At 40.6% G+C, this 17,576-nt stretch overlaps 1 protein-coding gene across 1 annotated transcript in view; it reads left to right on the forward strand.

The window, feature by feature from the left end:
- The window catches only part of LOC136884743 (dystrophin, isoforms A/C/F/G/H), a 1,317,506-nt gene that overhangs the window by 208,703 nt on the left and 1,091,227 nt on the right, over window positions 1-17,576 (forward strand). The window contains exons 3-7 of the mRNA XM_068230054.1: window positions 3,057-3,149; window positions 8,274-8,351; window positions 11,111-11,203; window positions 12,251-12,340; window positions 16,253-16,451. Coding sequence (XP_068086155.1) covers window positions 3,057-3,149; window positions 8,274-8,351; window positions 11,111-11,203; window positions 12,251-12,340; window positions 16,253-16,451 — 553 coding nt within the window. The remainder of the gene's footprint in view (window positions 1-3,056; window positions 3,150-8,273; window positions 8,352-11,110; window positions 11,204-12,250; window positions 12,341-16,252; window positions 16,452-17,576) is intronic.

Below are 17,576 nucleotides of genomic sequence, written 5' to 3' on the forward strand. Positions count from 1 at the left end.
CAACTTGGCAGGTTCGATCCTGGCTTAGTCCGGTGGTATTTGAAGGTACTCAAATACGACAGCACCGTGTCGGTAGATTTACTGCCACGTAAAAGAACTCCTGCGGGACTAAATTCTGGCACCTCGGCGTCTCCGAAGACTTTAAAAAGTAGTTAGTGGGACGTAAAGCAAATAACATTATTATTATTATTATCGGATGGTTTCAGATGACACTTGCACTCCTACATCTTGTTATAACGCAGCTGCTATCTTCGGTGCACTTAGCTGAGGATTTTGGGCCACTTTACGCACAATTTGCCGTTTGTCTGGTGCTGATAACTTTGAGGGACGGCCACTTTTTAGTCTATTTTCTATTGTCTTTGTTTGTACCTCTACACAATATTTTTAACAGTTGTAACAGCTCTTCCAATAATTTCACTCATACCTTTGAAAGATTTACCTTCCTGAAATAGTCGCAGTACAATCCTCCTTTCTTCCACGGCTGTTCTTTCATTTTCCTTCCCATTGCTAGCTGAAAACGGAAACAGTGCTGAATATTACCTTCCGTCGTGTCAGCACAGACACAATGAGCCAGATGCAGCAGACAGCACGATATCACGATATATTGTGTACTAGACCAATACTTGTTTGGCGTGTAATGACGCACGCCGTTGTATTACTGGTCCTTTTGGAAACAGCCTGAATCTCCTTGGCTCTGTATTCAACTTACTGATGTATTTGACTTGTCTTACATATCTGCATATGTATAATTCCATTATATGCACCATTATTTGTACCATAGAGTTCCGTTCTTACCACGGCTATGGGCAGACCAATACTTTTTTTGAGCCACTGTACATACATACATTATCATTATAGACTGTTATGCCTTTCAGCGTTCAGTCTGCAAGCCTCTGTGAATTTACTAAACGTCGTTTGCCAAGTTGTTTCCAAGGAGTCCCTCGCCTGTCAAATGGGAGAGGGACTCCGTTACTCCCATAGGTCCGAGGCTTGCTTAAAGTGTTCTGAGCTCGGTAAATTCATGAAGCAGGATGCTACCCTACTTACACATAGTCCAAGTGAGGATATCTCCTCTAACGGGCTATGGACCACCGGTGAATTGTATAGTCCTAGCCGCCTGAGCACAAGGAGGGCCATGACTCAGAATATGTCCGAGATGCCCACTCCCATTCCATAGCAACTGGTATCCCGACTCTCAGGACCACTTACTAGGCCATTTAGTCGTTGCCATCGAGACACTAAAAATTCATGAGTGTTGATTTTTTGGAGGAGTGACACTAGTGTCCCTCACTTGATAGGTTTTTGGGCGACAATGGGATAGGAAAGGGGCAGAAGTGGGAAGGAAGCGGCTGCCGTAATTAAAGTAAAGCCTCAGTATTTTCCTGGTGTGAAAATGGGAAACACCATCTTCAGGGCTGCTGACAGTGGGGTTCGAACACACTATCTCCCGAATACTGGATCTACTGGCCGCACTTAAGCGACTGCAGCTATCGACCTCGGTACTGATTTACAGGCTGGGGCGTTCTGATACACTGAAATATAGTTATGTTGTTTGAGTCATCAGTCCACAGACTGGTTTGATGCAGCTTCCATGCCACCCTATCCTTTGCTAACCTTTTCATTTATGCGTAACTGATGCATCCTACACTTACTCTAATTTGCTTGTCATGCAGCTGTGAGCTTGCATCCGGGAGATAGTGGGTTCGAACCCCACTGTCGACAGCCCTGAAGATGGTTTTCCGTGGTTTGCCACTTTCACACCAGGCAAATGCTGGGGCTGCACCCTAAGGCCACGGCCGCTTCCTTCCCATTCCCAGGCCTTTCCTATCCCATCGTCACCATAAGACCTGTCTGTGTCGGAGCGACGTAAAACAAATAGCACACCTTGGTCTACCCCTACACTTCCCTCAAAATCCAACTGCACAAGTCCTGGGAGTCTTAAGATGTCAAATTTAGCCAAATCGATCCCCTCTGACCAATTCGATTCAGTATCTGTTCATTCGTGATTCAATCTATTCCATCTCACCTTCAGCATTTATCTTTAACACCACATTTCAAAAGCTTCTGTTCTCTTTCTTTCTGAGCTAGTTTTCGTCCATGTTTCACTTCTATACAATGCCACGCTCCAGACGAAAGTAAAAAAAAAAAAAAAAAAAAAAAGAAATCTTTCTAATTCCTACATCAATGTTTGAGGTGAGCAAATTTCTTTTCTTAAGAAAGCTCTTCCTTGCTTGTGCTATTCTGCATTTTATGCCCTTCTTACTTCTGTCATCATTAGTTATTTTACTACCCAAGTAACAATATTCATCTACTTCCTTCAAGACCCCATTTCCTAATCTAATATTTCCTGCATCACCTGACGTCGTCCGACTGCACTCCATTACTTTTGTTTTGGACTTATTGATTTTCATCTTGTACTCCTTACCCAAGACTCTGTCCATACCATTCAGCATTTTATATAAAATATTATTATATTGCCGACATTATCCTATTTTCGCACCAGGCCGTGCCTTAAAAAAAGGACACGGTCGCTTCCTTCCTACTCCTAACACTTTCCTATCCCCTCGTTGTCATAAAACCCACCTGCGTTGGTGCGCCGTAAAAAAAATCGTAAAATATCTTATATCAACGTCACAATAAAGAACTAGACAAAGATTCGCTTCGCACATAATTAACAGGTAATACTAAATCTAAAAGTAAATGTTCAAAAAAAGCAATTTGATATAAAGACACGTTATCTGACCTGTTTATAACGAATGCTACGGAGCAACACAGTTTCTCTATTTTTTAATAGTAGGTGGTTTAATCTTCTTTTCCTCTGGTGGATACTTGGTATGCAACCCCCAGAACACTTGTACTGACATGACGTAATGAAGCCCCTTTCGAGCCGTATGTTTCTTAGGACTTTATATAGATTGTTTCATTGTCTTCTCCCCCACTCTCTCTGGAGGTTGTACCTGTAATTTTGACACACTTTGTATGCTTGTGTTTTAAATCTTCTGTGTATAAATTCACTGTTTTGGAATTGAAACTGATAAGTACCCTATTTCTTTCAGAGCACACAGCCGCCAGTTGCAGACCTGTTCACAGATCTTCAGGATGGAAACAGACTGTTAGCACTATTGGAAATACTCACTGGAAAGCAATATGTAAGTATCTTTCAAAAAATACTCATGTAATTCGCATAATTCCCCGAGTTGTTTACTTTTCAAAATGTACGAAACCTGTATACACGGTGCAGAAAAACTTCCTTTCGTGAATTAAGAGTGTTAGAAGGTACAAATGCAAGTTTTATGAACATAGGGACCACGGTTCTACGGTGATTAGTTGTGACTGGCTTTTGCTGGCAGGACCTAGTGTTTACAGCGCACTATGTCTTCTGGTATGGGCTAGAGCAATTTTGTTACTTTCATTGATCTGTCTCTGTCTTATCCTTGGCTTTGACAATATGAAAGTGACTGAGGTATGAGCGATGCTAGTAATGCCATTCCTTGTGCAGCCAGTCCCTGCTATGAATGCTGTGAAAACGCTGCTCATAGGGTTGGTTGGTGCATGCATTTCAGTGGGCTTGGCAGACTGATATGTAATAGCAACTTCTGTCTCGGTGAGGAAAGCAACGGGAAACTACCTCACTCCTCGTTTCCCTAGTACGCCTCTTCAGTGATGCCTAGGCCATCTATGACAGCTGATGGCAGAGCTGTTGAGGATCCAACCAGCCTTAGGGCTGAAGACTGAACATACATACATACATACATACATACATAGCTGTAGTATTCTGACAGTTCTTAGATGTAGGTCGTTTTACTGTCTGACTCGGAAGGGAGAGTAGGGGGTATGGTTTCCATGGAAACGTGGGCGGACCCACTGCGGTTGCCATGGGGATAAGCCTGCTGGCCGGCTGGTGTTACTTGGAGTTGCCAAACCTCTCACTTCTGAGTTTCGTACAACAGAACACAGCGGTCTGAATGAACAAGTGAGGCGGGAGCGAAGGGAAGGAGACAGGAATGTAGGAATGTGGCAACACCGTGCAATGGTACTTATAATGCTCCTCCTTCTAGCCCTATCTGTCAAAACGCTTCTTTTAACGCTCGAGCGTTAACGATCCACGATGTTTTAACTGAGTCGCTCTCCGCGTCTGTTCATCCACACTCCTGCACACATCGTGTCCGAGAAGCGCCGGAAATTTTCCAAAAAAAAAAAAAAAATACGCGAAACATCGTTGCGCGGATGTGAATTGTGCCGCCAAGTTGGAGGGAGACGTTTCGAATCTCTGCTCTGAGGTACTGTACGTTTGTCCACTTTCATTGTGTGCGGCTAAGTCTGCTATTGTGTACGTAACAGAATCTTCTAATCAGAATAGTTTTCTTCATCCTCGTATATAACATATAACATTTTCCGGAGGTTCACAACATTTACTACTACTACTACTACTACTACTACTACTACTACTACTACTACTTTTTTATTCCTCCCCTGAAGGGGGAGGCAGGCTTCTTAGACGGTGACGCCGTCTCTCAGGCCGGGAGATTTGTTACAGTGAAGGAGATGCTCGGAGGTGAGGGGGTTGGCGGCCATAGCCTATACTAGGAACTGTCCCGGCATTCGCCGTAGGTTCACAACATTTTTGTCTCACCTCATGTACCAAAGTACACTGACTGACAGAGCAAATGCAACACCAAGAAGGAGTGGTTCGAAAGGGATGAAAGTTGGGGAAAAAACAGAGACGGCACGGACGAATAATTGATGTTTATTTCAAACCGATATGCAGGTTACACAATGCGCACGGCATCGACTCAGTAGGATGTAGGACCACCGCGAGCGGCGATGCACGCAGAAACACGTCGAGGTACAGAGTCAATAAGAGTGCGGATGGTGTCCTGAGGGATGGTTCTCCATTCTCTGTCAACCATTTGCCACAGTTGGTCGTCCGTACGAGGCTGGGGCAGAGTTTGCAAACGGCGTCCAATGAGATCCCACACGTGTTCGATTGGTGAGAGATCCGGAGAGTACGCTGGCCACGGAAGCATCTGTAGACCTCGTAGAGCCTGTTGGGAGATGCGAGCAGTGTGTGGGCGGGCATTATCCTGCTGAAACAGAGCATTGGGCAGCCCCTGAAGGTACGGGAGTGCCACCGGCCGCAGCACATGCTGTACGTAACGGTGGGCATTTAACGTGCCTTGAATACGCACTAGAGGTGACGTGGAATCATACGCTATAGCGCCCCAAACCATGATGCCGCGTTGTCTAGCGGTAGGGCGCTCCAGAGTTACCGCCGGATTTGACCTTTCTCCACGCCGACGCCACACTCGTCTGCGGTGACTATCACTGACAGAACAGAAGCGTGACTCATCGGAGAACACGACGTTCCGCCATTCCCTCATCCAAGTCGCTCTAGCCCGGCACCATACCAGGCGTGCACGTCTATGCTGTGGAGTCAATGGTAGTCTTCTGAGCGGACGCCGGGAGTGCAGGCCTCCTTCAACCAATCGACGGGAAATTGTTCTGGTCGATATTGGAACAGCCAGGGTGTCTTGCACATGCTGAAGAATGGCGGTTGACGTGGCGTGCGGGGCTGCCACCGCTTGGCGGCGGATGCGCCGATCCTCGCGTGCTGACGTCACTCGGGCTGCGCCTGGACCCCTCGCACTTGCCACATGTCCCTGCGTCAACCATCTTCGCCACAGGCGCTGCACCGTGGACACATCCCTATGGGTATCGGCTGCGATTTGACGAAGCGACCAACCTGCCCTTCTCAGCCCGATCACCATACCCCTCGTAAAGTCGTCTGTCTGCTGGAAATGCCTCCGTTGACGGCGGCCTGGCATTCTTAGCTATACACGTGTCCTGTGGCACACGACAACACGTCCTACAATGACTGTCGGCTGAGAAATCACGGTACGAAGTGGGCCATTCGCCAACGCCGTGTCCCATTTATCGTTCGCTACTTGCGCAGCACAGCGGCGCATTTCACATCATGAGCATACCTCAGTGACGTCAGTCTACCCTGCAATTGGCATAAAGTTCTGACCACTCCTTCTTGGTGTTGCATTTGCTCTGTCAGTCAGTGTATAATGCAAATCGGTAAAAAGTGACACATTAAATAATTTCACTAAACGTTCTTTGTACGGTTCCTTCTCAACTCATAATATGGTAGAACTTCTATAACTTCTGTATGCGAGACTAATCTGTGAGTGTTCAACAAATTCACAATCATTACTACTGCTACAAAAATGTTTTCATTCCATACCCTGGTGGGGTAAGGCGAGTCTCCTAGAGGTGATGTCTTTTGTCAAGCCAGGGGACATGTTGCGGTGAAGGTGAGAGGGGGAGGGACAGTGGCCTATAAAAGGATCTGTCCCGTCATTAGTCTTAGTGAGGAGAATGGAATCCATGGAAAACCATTGTCAGGACAGTCGATGGGGGGACCAGCTCACCGCCTCCCGAATACAGAGCTGGAAAAGACACAGTAGAGCCATGGTCATTGTTTGCCAAAGCTACACTCTGCCAGTGAAAATAAAATTTGCAGCAACTTTGCTACATTGCTGTATTGTAGCAAATATTAAAGGATGCAAACACTATATTTGGTTTTTACCTAGCACAAAGTTAACCCAGTTATGGCAACAAGCATACAAATTATGCAACCAAATTAATTTAACTTGAAACGATTCTCCATCTACAACGTAAAGCAACTTTTTCCCACAATTAAAAACACGTTTCCAACTTGTTCAAAATTACTAGCAAAATCTTCCGGCTTGGTAGTACAATAGTAACTTCTGGGAGTCAGCGGCTAACAGTAACAGGGGAGGTGGCGGACCATTCTGGTCTCTGGTTTGAGGGTTGTACACGGAAAGGCACATACCTTACTGTGCTCCTAGCTTACGGGGATATCTGTGTATAAACCATGGCATCATCTGCTTGCGCATGCGCATGGTCTTCAAGATCATAGCACAAAATCCGGTGTGCTCCTTGCATTTTCGTTCAAAATGAACAGCTGTCAGTGTACTCAAGCTTCGATTTAAGTCTAATGCTTTCGGTCGATTGATGAAACAGGTTGAAACAAAGAAAGTCAATTTTAAATTATCCATGAATGTGAATTATCCATGGGAACCGGGTGTTCACCTGCTTATGTGCTCTTGAGAACTCATCGCCACTGGATATAGGTCTACCGCTCTTCAATTTACGAGATTAATCTTGTTCATATCCCAACTTATAAGCGGCCATTGGACCTAAAGAGAAGAAAGCACGCCCATGTTTACCACAAAATCAGGTCTTACAAGTGTTAAATATGCCATTCTTATGCTTGCCCCTTTTAATATCTGCATTATCATCTGCGATGACCTAAGTGCTCTTTTAACCACATATTCTATATGTGAATTTACCCAGTGAAATTTACCACCCTCTAGTGTGACTCTTAAGTACCTACTATTTTCTTCAAATTTTACCTTTCCCCACCCATTTTGTAATTGCTCACTATCCTGCATGTCTTGTTCCCAAAATTAACTGGTCTATTCTTGTCAAGATTAATTTTCATCCCATTTTTCTGGGTCCAGGTATGTATTTTGTCCAGATCTTCCTGTGATATTTTACACTCATCTAACAGAGTTCACTTTTCTATATACAAGTAAATCATCCTCAAAATAATACTCTGATTTATGAGTTCAGTCCTTCTTGTTTGAAAATGAAAACCTACAACCTGTTTTCCAGTCAGTGACCGGGTCAGGGATGTAATGAATGAATCGTGTATAGGCTGTTATTACGATGGGGTCGCCACTCCCAAAGTGATATATTAATGACTGATAGATGCTACGAAATGAGAATGGAGAGTGTTGCTGGAATGAAAGATGACAGGGAAAACCGGAGTACCCGGAGAAAACCTGTCCCGCCTCCGCTTTGTCCAGCACAAATCTCACATGGAATGACCAAGATTTGAACCACGGTATCCAGCGGTGAGAGGCCGACGCGCTGCTGTCTGAGCCACGGAGGCTTCCTCCTTCTTGTTTATTGTTCACAATTTAAAAAAAAAGAAGTTAAGGCGCTAGTTTACTGCCCTGCGATACACACCTCCCTACTTTCTGAGGTTCTGTTAATGACCCACCTACCCTTACCCTCTGCTGACTGTCAAGAAAACTAGCATCCAGTCTACTGCCCTCCTATCTAGTTCTATTAGAAGTGTTGTACAGACTGAACGTTAATATGTTGTGATAAAAATGTCATTATGTATGTGTAATGTATGTAAGCTATCAAAGTGCTAAGATTTTCTTTATCTCTTTCAGAAACGTGAGCGAGGTCGAATGAGAGTTCATCACCTGAACAACGTAAACAAGGCACTTCAAGTCCTGGAGCAAAATAATGTACGTATCTACTAGATTCAGGTGTATTAAGAATGGGATACTATAAGACTATACAGTGTAGACATCATTAAACTGCACCGAAACCAGAACAGACCCGTCAGCTTTGCTGCCACAGTAAGCCCACTCTCGGCTGCACCAATTGAGATTACACCCAAATCCATTATGACCGGCACCTGAACATACACAAAATGATCACTCTGTAATCAGTCTTGGAGTACAAACTTTTCAGTAAACACATCTTTTTCTATATATAAAAGACTAAAGATTACAGTGGTTTAAATTCTAGGATGCTCAATGTTATTGATTTTACGTCTCACATTCCACTAACTAATTTTACAGTTTTCAGAGATGCCGAGGTGCATGAATTTTGTCTTACGGAAGTTCATTTACGTGCTAGTAAATCTCCAGACACGAGGCTGACGCATTTAAGCACCTCCAAATACCACCGGACTGAGCCAGAATGGAACCTGACAAGGCAGTCATAGGTTACTGTTGAACAAATCTTTGGCTTGTCCAACCCTGGATAAGATTTCATTCTTTGGATCGCAATGCTCATTCACTATAGTTCCAAGATATTTGAAGGATGGCACTTGCTGAACAATATTGTGTTGTTAGTGTTTTTGAAAATACAATAGTTTTGTTACTTTCATTGATCTGTCTCTGTCTTACCCTTGGCTTTGACAATGTGAAAGTGACTGAGGTATGAGCGATGCTAGTAATGCCATTCCCTATGCAGCCAGTCCCTGATGTGGTTGGTGTTGCTCATGGGGTCGGTTGTTGCATGCATTTCACTGGGCTTGGCAGACTGATATGTAATGGAAGCTTCTGGCTCGGTGACAAAAGCAACGGGAAACTACCTCGATCTTCATTTCCCTAGTACACCTCTTCAGTGATGCCTAGGCCATCTATGACAGCTGATGGCGGAGCTGTTGAGGATCCAACGAGCCAACCAGCCTTTTATGCAATTGGTCGGTCTTGCCAATGTACTGTTTTTTCCAATGTTATTAATTATTTTAAGATCATTAAGGCTACTGGCTAACAGAACCGTATCGTAGCAAAGTGGATGTTATTTATGACACTGTCTTTGATCCTGATGCCTGGGTTAACATCCTCAGTAGCTTGTCTGAACACAGCCTCAGAATATATACTAAAAAGGAGAGGAGACAGGTGGGGACAACTCTGTTGCATGCCTCTCTGTATAGCTATGTCCTCAGTTGTTTCTCCCTCTATTTTGACCTCTGCTGTTTGGTTTCAGTAGATCCGAGTGATGATGCTTAGATCACCAAGATCAATGCAAGTAGTTTTTAAAATCTCAGCAAGTTTTGCATTGGATACGCAATTGAAAGCTTTTCTTTTGATAATCCATGAAACACTTGTACAAATAGACATTCATATCCAGGCATCTCCAAGTTAGATCGTTCAAAGAGAAAAGATTTCCTAGTCTGTTTCTAAAACCAAACTGAGTATGACGAATTTGATGTTCTCATTTTGCATAGATAAGTGTAATACCTTTTAAGACATGGAACACTCGATATTTATTAACACACAAATGTTAATACACCACAATGAAGCATGGATCACTCATATACTATTAAGTTAGAAGAAGGGCTCGTAAGTTGAAGACCTATACATTGCTTAAAGAAGACCTGTAAAAAGACTTAAACATATATAAAAAGACCTTAAAATAGGATTATAAACCAAAAAACTGCCAAAAAGGAAATAAAAAGACAAATAAAACCCCCATTTTCTGGCCTGCAATAACCCAGAATGAACATAGATTATGCTGGAACTCGTTTTTGGGCACTTGAGAAAAAAAAAAGGACTTTTCCTCAACTTTAGAGCCCTAGCAATAACACATACCATATGTTGTTTATTTCTATTTTTACCTCTCGTACATAAGATAATACTGCAAACAGTAATGAAGCACTATCTGTAAAATTACTGTATTAGGCTGTAAGTGAAGTTAACTAAAATGTATTTAAAATTATTACAGAAGTCTTTTTGTCATTTGCATCTGATTTTTCTATGGGAGTCCATTAGTACATATATCAGTCGTATTTATAATTTTTTTAGAATTTACTGACATGGGCTGAATACCCTGTTTCATCACATTTAGTGCCTACCGCTGAGCAATTTATTGCTGCATTGTGTTGACTTAAAAAAAAATGTAACTAGCATAGCTCTCTGTACTTGCTCATTTCTCGTTAATGTTTTTGTACTAGCCATCGCTGCACTGAAACACCATGAACTTCAGGCAAAGTCTGTACCTAAACATATTTGTACTGTGGAAAGAGAAAGTGAAGGAACACCACTCCTTACAGGTGGTTATCCTTTCCCCAGGGAAGAGCAATGTTACTTCCAATACATTACAGTATGTTGAAAAGAAAGCCATTAAAATAAAACTTTCAGTACAGTACAGAACTTGAAAATGAATGTCCTAATAAGGAAAAAAATATGGTAACCTGAACGGATACTTCAATTATGATAGAGTTTTTCCAATGAACAGAAATCTTCATAAAAGTGAAAACATTACCTAACTGGTGATAATATTATAAAAAGCGGTATTCACTGTACAATATTTCTGTTGAATCCGGATAATGTAATACCCTGATTCATATATTCTGTGATTTTCAAAATAGACTAATATTATTTTCTCTTTTCTGTTTTCCTCATTTCCTACTACCTGCTGCATCATGTACTTGTCATTACTGCTTCTTGTTGGCTGCCTTTGCCTCTCTCGAACTTGGCACTGCCTTCAGGTAAAGCTGGTGAACATAAGTAATAATGACATAGTGGATGGTAATCCTAAACTAACCCTAGGTCTCGTCTGGAGCATCATCTTACACTGGCAGGTAAGTGATAAAACGCCAGAAACTGTGATGAATATATTGACAGCAGATCTGTAAAAAAATTATTTTCTCACAGTTTCTGGTATTTCCTTATTATTTATGACTTAATTTTAACGTTGATTCTTTTACGGCCCATACTTGTAGACATGATACGGGCCTTTGAGCTTATGCCGTGTCCAGAAAACAAGGTGGAACTATTTGTTTCTCAGAGAACTCATTTCCGCGTATTCAGAAGAAAATGTTGATGGTTCACGAGGAAGATTTCTAGAATAATCTGCAAATTCTCTTTGAAATGTACAGAGCTTCACCTCGTTTTCTTGACAAAGCATAAGCTCAAAAGCCAATATCATGTCTGTATCTTAATTGTTAATTATCCTGTGCTGGGCTGTTGTTAGTTGATCGCTTTTATGTGGACCAAATTATCTTTTCTGCTGTCGCTTTCGTCTCAGTGTACCTATGCTGTGTACATTTACTTTAATCTCTTTACTTTCTATGGGTAATATACCCAACCCCGTACAGCAACAGGAGAAGGTTTGAACGTACATTCACTTTCTTCAAGCATTTTTCTAATTGGATGTAACCTGTATCACCTGATTTCATTTAACTGCATTTGTTTATGCTAACTTTGTACTCAGTTTTTAAGATTATATCCCTAACATTCAGTTACTCTCATTGTTCTTTGCTAGTCCATTCAAGATCTGACGATACTGCTTCTAAATTGTCACTCTCTTCCCAAATATGCGTTCATTGTCCTTTACTTCATGTTGCTTGTACATTTGAAATAGAAGAGGATCTATACTAAAAATTTACTTCACTTTTATCTTTTCTTACATGATGAAAAATCATTTATAGAATTTGCTGTTAAAATGCTGTATTAAAGAATGAAATACTTTTTCAGTCATAGAATATTTCTTTATTTGTGAACAGATTGAATTTGGAAAGTATTGTATCTGCTTGAATTTCAGATAATACATTATTAAAACAGGTTTATCTTAATAACTTCATGAAAAATGTTACTTCCTTGTTATAACAAAATTTATGCTGTTTCAGGTTCATTATCATTTGAAAGACCTGATGTCAGATTTACAGCAAACTAACTTAGAAAAGACATTACTGGCTTGGTGCAGACAGAACTCAAGGGTAAGCAAATTACCGTAATTGGTTTTCAGTCTTTCTTGTGTTATCATACGAGTCATATAAAATGTGCATAGTCAAAAACTAAAAGGTGTTTTATGAAGATGATGAATTTTACTCAGAGTTGAAGATTGATTGATTAGATTGATCAATTTATTTATTTATTTATTTATTTATTTATTTATTTATTTATTTGGCAAAGTAAGGGCTCTAAGTCCTCTCTTACACTTAACCCAATATTATTTAAAGATTGTTACAGTAGAGCCTATTAATCTAAAGTATTGTGGAATCCTGTTGCTGAAAAGAGAGATCTATCAACCACATAATAAAAAATAATGCGTGAATTGGACTTTAATGAATATAAATAAATTTTAGATCGATGCTTTCATAGCCCAGTTTAATAGACATGATAACTTTTTGGGAGTTTGGTGGGTCGAAGAAGCTGAGTGTAATTGTGGACAAACGTGTTTCTCTTGTGAACACGTAGAGCAAAGTCTCTGCAAAACGTAAAGGGATTTCTGCTCATTATTTCTTTGACATGGTTAAATCCCAAAGGATTATAGTGTCTAAAATATATTTTGATTATTTATTAGCTATTAATAACTTGCTACTGAAGTGTTAGTCTGGCAGGGTAAATGGTTCTCAGTAATTAGCAGGAAATTAACTTGTGACAAATTGGAGCTTGATTTTCTGGTTTTTATTTTCTAATGTCACGTGCATTTTTAAGGAAAGTATTCTCTTTGCACAGACTGCTTTGTATAGAGACATCAACAATGAAAAAAATTGAAATACTAGAGTCCTTAACAAAGGAAAGTTATTTGGGTGATTTAACTTTTGTGAATGAAAATCCACAGCCTGTTTCCACTCATTTGACCAATTCAGGAATGAAATGAATGAAGCCTCTAACTAGCGACGACACAATAGGAATTGTGCCGGCTGCCAAAACCTATCGTACTCCTGTGGGGTATTGATTAATGAGTGACAGATGAAATGAAATATTATTGGATAGCGTTGCTGGAATGAAAAATGACAGGGAAAACGAGAGTTCCCAGAGAAAAGCATGTCCTGTGCCTCCACTTTGTCCTGCACAAATCTCACATGGAGCGACCAGGATTTGAACCATGGAACCCAGAGGTGAGAGCCCGGCGCATTGACCCCTGAGGCATGGAGGCTTAGTGATTTAACTTGTATACTGTATAATGTATACTTGTATAATGCTATATAGTAATTGTAAAAGCTGTGTCAGAATTGGAGATGGTCACTCTGAATGGTTCAATACAACCAAAGGAGTACAACAGGGAAGTGCCTTGTCACCACTTCTATTCATAGCAGTTATGGATTTTTAAAGGAACTAAAAGGAAAAGGTAATAGAGATCTTCAGGCTCTGGTGTTTGCAGACGATGTGGCAATATGGGATGAAACAGAGGAGGGAGTGCAAAATAATCTGAATGCATGGTGTAAGAAGTTTGATGACTATGGAATGAAATTGAACCCATCAAAAACAGTAGCATTAAAAATCAGCAGACATTATACAGAATGCAACATAAAAATACAGGACCACCAAGTTGAAGTAGTACACCAATTCAGTTATTTAGGAAGCGTGATCGCTAGTAATAACAGAGCTGAGAGAGAAATAGCAAACAGAGTAACCAAAGGCTCTAACTTTTACAGTATCATTAGACACCTACTATGGGATCAGAAAGTCCCACAAAGAACAAAAATGACCCTGTACAAGTCATATTTCATTCCTATCCTTACATATTCTCTGGAAACCTGCACACTAACTTCAAAGGATTATAGTAGGATTCAAGCCTGTGAAATGAAATTTCTTAGAACTGCCCTCCAAAAGACCCGACTTGATCATGTGAAAAATGATGAGATCCGATCTAACCTAGGTCTAAATGAATCGATGGAGGAAAGACTTAGGTCATCTAGACTTAAATGGTTTGGGCATGTTAAACGAATGAATAGCACAAGGTTACCATGTGCTTATTTGGAAAAGAGAATAACAGGTAGAAGACCAGCTGGAAGACCAAGAAGAAGATGGATGGACCAACTGAGGGAAGACGTGGAGAAAAGAGGATGGAACTGGGAATCTGTCTTGGACAATGAAATGTTTTTGAATAGGCAACTTTGGAAGACGCTCGTTTTCAAACACCCTACCCAGCTCGCTGGAAGGGCAAACCGATGATGATGACTGTTTTATAATCATCATAATCATTAAAAGCCTCCCAGTTGCCAGGTAGACTTCTTCCTCGTGTATCTGTTGACACTGAAACCCTTGAGCTCTTGTTTTATTTGGTCTAACCATTTCTTCCTTGGTCTACCCCTTGCTTGCTTGCCCCACAATTACCCCTTCTAACAAGTTCTTGTCTGTTCTCTGGTGGTATTGTTTTCCCTCTCTTTTGGTTAGCCTACTTTCCCCCTATTCTACATTTCTCATGTTAAGATTAAAGATTTCACAAGGATGATCTCCTTAATGAGTTTAGACATTCGTTTCCCCAATGAAGTTGGGAAGCAGAAGTGATCTCGTCAGAGGCTGAGATGACACGGCAGCTCATCTTTAAAAACAGTGTTTGAATACGAGGAATTTCTCCCTTTGTAATTTTGTCTTTTCGTGTTCGTCCTTTCTGTTCCTCCCTCTGCTTTTGTTTATTCTTTAGGTATACTTTTATCTTCCTTCTTGTTTTCTTGTTTTCTATCCATATTTATAAATATATTTTTAGAAGTACAGTAGAGTCTCAATAATCAGAGGTAATTTGCGGAGAAGGTACCTTGGATTTGGAATAACTTGGACTACATGGAGCAACGCACCAAAAATTGTGAAATGTTAAAAAAGTCAACAATGATTGAAGCTAAGGTCCTGCATTGTCATTTCTTACAGTGTTACGGCATAGATTAAGGTTATTTTTTTAAACAAGTCTTTAATTGACTTCTGTTTGTGAATGTTACATTGTTTCTGTGCAGCAATGTCACGCCGATGCTTGCAGAACAGGGTGTCAGTGGGAGTTTCCTCTGGTTGTTGTTCTGCATAGCGTAGTGCCGCCTCCAACATGGTGAGACCCTCGCTGCGAGACATATTTGGCGCTGTATCTACTAAAACAACTTCCTTGCTATCTTTTGTTAGTTCATTCAACATTTCAATGATTTGTTGCATCTGTTCATACTGTTGATTGCTCTTCATCCATTCTGTAATTTTGATTTCACTAGCATCTTTACATCCGCTTGTCTGTGAGATTAAATCTGACAAGTTTGGTATGTGAACATCATTGCTGTCATTGTAGTTACTGTCAGCAGTAACTGCTAACCAATACACTACGTCCTTCTTGTTTGAGGAAGTTTGTGATGTTTTCCTTACATTTTGTTGTTTCCAGGAGTGAATGCAGCAGGCGGTGTCAATTAAAAAATTTTTTTTTTCCTTTAGACATTCCAGAATGTCCTGATCCATAGGTTGTATCAAATTTATGTTAGAGGGCAAAAATAAAGCACGAATTCCATCAAATACTAGTTCCTGTTTATCTGAATGTAACTCTGCATTGTCCAGCAATAAAACTGCTTTAATAGGCAGATCCTTCTTTCTCAAACATTTTAGTATCAGGCATGACTACAAACGCATGCGTGATCTCAGTGGGGGGGGAGCCACAGTACGATGACATGGCGGGAATAAACAGGGAATTGAATTCTGTAGAAAACTAATTTGAATTTTTCTTTTTTGCAAATTCAAAATAATGCTCAGATTTAATGCAATCTTGGATTTTTGAGACTCTGTTGTATACTAATTTCTTAATAAATATTCTGAAAAATTATATTGAAATTCAGAAATTTCCATTCGTAGGATGTAATTTAAGAGCTCTAAATCTTCCAGGTATTGAAAAAAGTTTGCAATCAGATAAGATAGTCTCACATGGTATTTTTCAGGATTACCAAGGAGTTGACATCAAGAATTTCACTACATCATGGTCTGATGGTCTAGCCTTCAATGCCTTGATCCACCACTGGCGACCACAGCTGTTTGACTTCAACAACATTGCCCGAAAACATCCCAATGCCAGACTAGAACATGCATTCCGAGTAGCGCAAGAACACCTTGGCATTGAGAGGCTGTTAGACCCAGAAGGTAAGTACTGTGATGATACTACTTCTTTTCATTTCCTCATTTTCCTGTTCTACTTCAAAGTAGAACAGTGTCATGCACAATCTCAGATGATTTGTTTGACTGTATTGCTTTTCTCAGAAGTGAATGGCTGAGCACTTAAGAGTTCCCTGTCATATTTTCAATTGATCAAAATTATAACCCTAATATACTCATGTAAAATAGGGTCAGACTATATCCAATAAATAAATAAATAAATAAATAAATAAATAAATAAATAAATAAATAAATAAATAAATAAATAAATAAATGAATAAATAAACAAACTCGCACACCTTGGAAATAATGAGTCTAAGGGAAGGACACCTGCAAATTTAAAAATGTCAGCAAATTGTACTTCTGGTATGTTTAGCCTATACCAGTTTCATAGAAAAGCCCTCAGTTTTAATTACTGTGTTGATAGGGTGAAAGTTCCATATGGGGATCACTATAAGTACCTAGGTGTTAATATAAGGATTTTCATTGGCGTAATCACATAAATGGGATTTAAATAAAGGGTACAGATCTTCACACGGTTATGAGGGTGTTGAGGGGTTGTAGTGAGGATGTAAAGGAGAGGGCATACAAGTCTCTGATAAGACCCCAACGAGAGTATGGTTCCAGTGTATGGGACTCTCACCAGGATTACTTCATTCAAGAACGGGAACAAATCCAAAGAAGAGCAGCTCAATTTGTTCTGGGTGATTTGCGACCAAAGAATAGTGTTACAAAAATGTTGCAAAGTTTGGGCTGGGAAGACTAGAGAGGAAGAAGATGAGCTGCTCGACGTAAGTGGTATGATGATATAGATGTTGATTCCCATAGGGAACCTGAAATATTTGTCCCAAATGAGTAAATTCATAATACCAATATGAATGGTCCATTATTGGACATTATAAATTTTCCAGCTAACTTTTTCCTGGTTGCCAGCTTTTTGCCCCAGTGTGCTAAGTTGGGCTCATCAGTTGGTAAATAGTACACCCACCAAGACACGTGGCTAGTGCATACCGTGGAGGCCACTGCGTAGGCTACTTGGAGCCACCGGCAGTGCCAATGCACTATGAGAGACTATGAGACTATGAGATTGCCTATGGGAATAAACATCTATAT

This window comes from Anabrus simplex, chromosome 13 (assembly GCF_040414725.1).
Source record: "Anabrus simplex isolate iqAnaSimp1 chromosome 13, ASM4041472v1, whole genome shotgun sequence".
Classification (NCBI taxonomy): Eukaryota; Metazoa; Arthropoda; class Insecta; order Orthoptera; family Tettigoniidae; genus Anabrus; species Anabrus simplex.